General features: G+C 36.7%; 1 protein-coding gene across 1 annotated transcript in view; it reads left to right on the top strand.

The window, feature by feature from the left end:
* LOC105162737 (phosphoinositide phosphatase SAC6) overlaps positions 1147 to 3478 on the top strand; it is a 21742-nt gene continuing 19410 nt past the window's right edge. The window contains exons 1-3 of the mRNA XM_011080858.2: positions 1147 to 1496; positions 1581 to 1741; positions 1855 to 1938. Coding sequence (XP_011079160.1) covers positions 1594 to 1741; positions 1855 to 1938 — 232 coding nt within the window. The 5' untranslated portion in view covers positions 1147 to 1496; positions 1581 to 1593. The remainder of the gene's footprint in view (positions 1497 to 1580; positions 1742 to 1854; positions 1939 to 3478) is intronic.

Raw genomic sequence — 3478 nt, forward strand, 5'->3', positions numbered from 1 at the left:
AAAATGTGAAAAACAAGAAATTTACTATATATTTACCTCGTGTGTAGCCCATTGAACTCCCACATTCTAAGGCATGTACCACCACTCTCATTCCCTAACTATTATTTATATATTTTAGAAATGCTTCATTCTAATAATAGCTAAAATCTACCCATTTATCATCGTAATACATCAATTCTTTTTATCGAACATTTCCACATCAACTTTTATTCTACTTATAACTATTATTTTCAAACACTCACAACTTTTACATTTTAATCACGTATCCACAATTAACCATTTTTGAAAAAGTATAAACTCTTACAATAAAGTATAAACTCTTACAAACACCCTCTACGCGAAACACCACTTGTAGCTAAATTTCAAAACTCCCTTATTTTTAAGGTTTATGTATGAATTTATAAAATTATTTCATGAAATTAGATGAAAAATAATTGCAATGGAATTAAAGGTACAACCGCATAAAAAACTGTAGCTTTTATCAAGATGTAGTTTTGATGGAATCTAACCCCAAAAGTGATTATTCAAAAAAGGGGCCCAACCGTATAAAAAACTGTATTTGTATTCAAAACGCAAGCCTGATTTACTCATTTACGAGATCTACAAGAGTCTAATATAAAAAAACTAGTCATTAAAGTAGATAGACATCCAACATTTAGAAACGGCGCTGCGGTTTTGGCATGCACACCGAAAAAACATTATACTATATCATATATTTACGTATAAAAGAAATTATCATTAAACATTATAATACAAACCCTTAATATTCATTCATCTAAATTGTTAATTTTCTCATCAACTAATTTTTTATTTAATGGGAATATGTAAAATTATTTAAAAATTCATATATATATATATAATTATTAATATATCACATATGAACAATAAATAATAAATATAAATAAAATTTGGAGTAGGACGCAGGTTCGACACAAAATCCTTTTATTGGGATCCCAATGTTAAGGACTCGGCCCCTTCAAAATCAATACCAAATCTACCCGAATTAGGATGGATCCAAATCCGGGTAAGGGTCTTAAAATATTGGGGTAATTGCCATCTCTACTTAAAAATTAAAATTGAATAAATAGTATAATTTGAAGACTAAAAAGTGTAATTTCCCCAAATCGATTAATGTTAATGTCTTAATTGGGCCTTAGTGTCTTGTTTGAGCATTTTAGTCCTGGGAAAAAAAAGAAAAAAAGAAACTTTATTGATTAGTCCACAGCATATTTTGGAGTCCGCCATGGGAGAGAGCAACCAAATTCTGCGGCATTTTCTGTTAATTCCGTTGTGAGTGTGTCCGCGCAAACCAATATACTCCCTTCGTCACGCCTCTCTTCACTTCTCAAACCCCTCAAATTACTCGACGTCTCCCTCATTTGACCCATTCCATGTCCAAAAACTTTTAATTATTAAATCGGCTTTAGCCAACTTAAATCAAGAATTTTGTCGGATCGTTCTCCCATTTCGATTCACTTGCATTTCTGCTCGTCTCTGTAAGATTGCTCGAATGATTTCTTGGGTTTTTCATTTTTCTGCAGCGGATCGAACTGAATTCAGTTCTATTTTTGGTTTTCCAGCCGTAGTACTGATATGATGGACAAGGCAGATCCTGCCCAGAAGCTGTACAACAAAATGCGGCTATGGGAATTCCCGGATCAATACGTGGTGGAACCCACCGATGGCTCTTCTGCGTCTTTCCTGGCTATAAGTCGCCTCGATGGATCCATGAGTCATATTGGTAATTTCATTCATGTTTCAGTATTTCTGATAGTGTTGTTTATGTGTTGGATGTTGCGGGGGGGGCTTGTGTTACTTCGCGTGTAAACTCTTTTTCTGGTCTCCTCTGTACAGATGAAATACCGCAATGCAACTCGCTTCGAGTTCCTAAAATTCAGACGATCTACGGTGTGGTCGGGATGCTCAAGCTTCTGGCGGGCAAGTTCTAAGGCTTTTATTAATAATTGTAGATAATACCATTAATGGCTGATGAGGATCGATCTTCTTTATGTCTCTGCTTATCAAATTTTCTGGAGGTTTTAGGGCTTTCTTTCTATTGATCAATTTATATATATGGTGCCCGGATGTGAAGATAATTCTTTTTTACATGAGGTTTGATAAGCGTTGGTAGTGTTTCCCATTTCTCAATGTGTATTACTTTGTTTCACTGCATGAATTTGGTACTTAGTTGAGTAAATTGATTATAAACCCAACTCATTAGTCCGTGATAGTTATTAAAGTTAAGGGGTGAATATATTTTACCTTCTCTAAAGTTCAAAGAGAAATTCCCCAGGTGTTGATTTAGGTAACACCAATTAACTTATAGCTCCGCAAGTGGCTCTCACGGGGTGTTTTTGCTAGTACCGTCAGAGGTTTCCAAGCCCCTAATGAATTTTGCTCTGCTAGCATATATTTTCTAGAAAGTGTTTATTGTCATTGGTATAAACCTGGGTGGGTGAGTCACTTATCACAGGAAATTTCCTCCATAGCAAATGCCATTGCCACTGCCACTGCCACCCTTACTGCTAACTCACTGGTGTCTAAATGACATAGACTTGAGGAGCAAAAGATGGTCAAGTTTGGGTATTCACTGCCAACCTATTTCTGGCTGGGGTGGAAGTGAGTTATTGGGTGGTTGATTTCAATATGACTCAAATACCCTTAGAAAGAGTCTATCGACCTTTGGCATAGTCTGGATAATCGATGAATTTTTCAAGATCATGCTTTCTTACCTTTCACCTTGCAAATAATGAGAGTACATCTTGAATGTGATGAGGTAATAGGCTTTCTTTCAATTAGGCCACTGATTCTTTGCCCATGAACCATTGCCTCCTTTTGCGACTGTGACTTTGGAGTGATTACTGTTGTTGCATGAATTATGGGTGTGGGAGGTGAGGTGTGGAAAGAGGATTAGGGTTGTCAATCAAGCTAAGAAAGGCGAGCCTGATGCTCGACTTGATAGTATTCGTGTTTTTTCTTTCTCAACGCTTGAATTTGTTTGAGTGTTTTCTTTGCCTGCTTCAACTTCTAAAGAGCTATTTTTCTGATTTTTTTCAGCAGAAGCCGGAAGTATGCTTGAGGTTGCTTCTCTGTTTCTCGGTTATTTTGTAATTTTAGAGAAGCTTAGTTTTTCCAGAACTGAAAAATGACCCAATCTTTTTCTCTAAAGGCAAATTGATTATCCATTTGCAGCTTTTCTGTCAAGCTTACCAAACTATTTCTTCTTCTCTGAACCAGATGGGGTGGCTTAGATGTGTTGGTGATGGAATGGAGGAGAAGGAAAAGGGGGGAGAATGAAACAAGAGAGAAAGAAGAAAATTCAGGGCTAGTTGAGACAAAAATGAGTTGGGTTTGGAGGGTGGGTTTTGCACAGTTGGTTGACTAGGAAGCGCTTGGCTTTGTATATGAGAAAGGAGAAAAAGAAGTCTGTAGAGATATTTTGGACTTCGCGGGCTGAGGGGAGGGGAAGGGAGGAGAG

The sequence above is a fragment of the Sesamum indicum genome, linkage group LG1 (assembly GCF_000512975.1).
Source record: "Sesamum indicum cultivar Zhongzhi No. 13 linkage group LG1, S_indicum_v1.0, whole genome shotgun sequence".
Taxonomy (NCBI): domain Eukaryota; kingdom Viridiplantae; phylum Streptophyta; class Magnoliopsida; order Lamiales; family Pedaliaceae; genus Sesamum; species Sesamum indicum.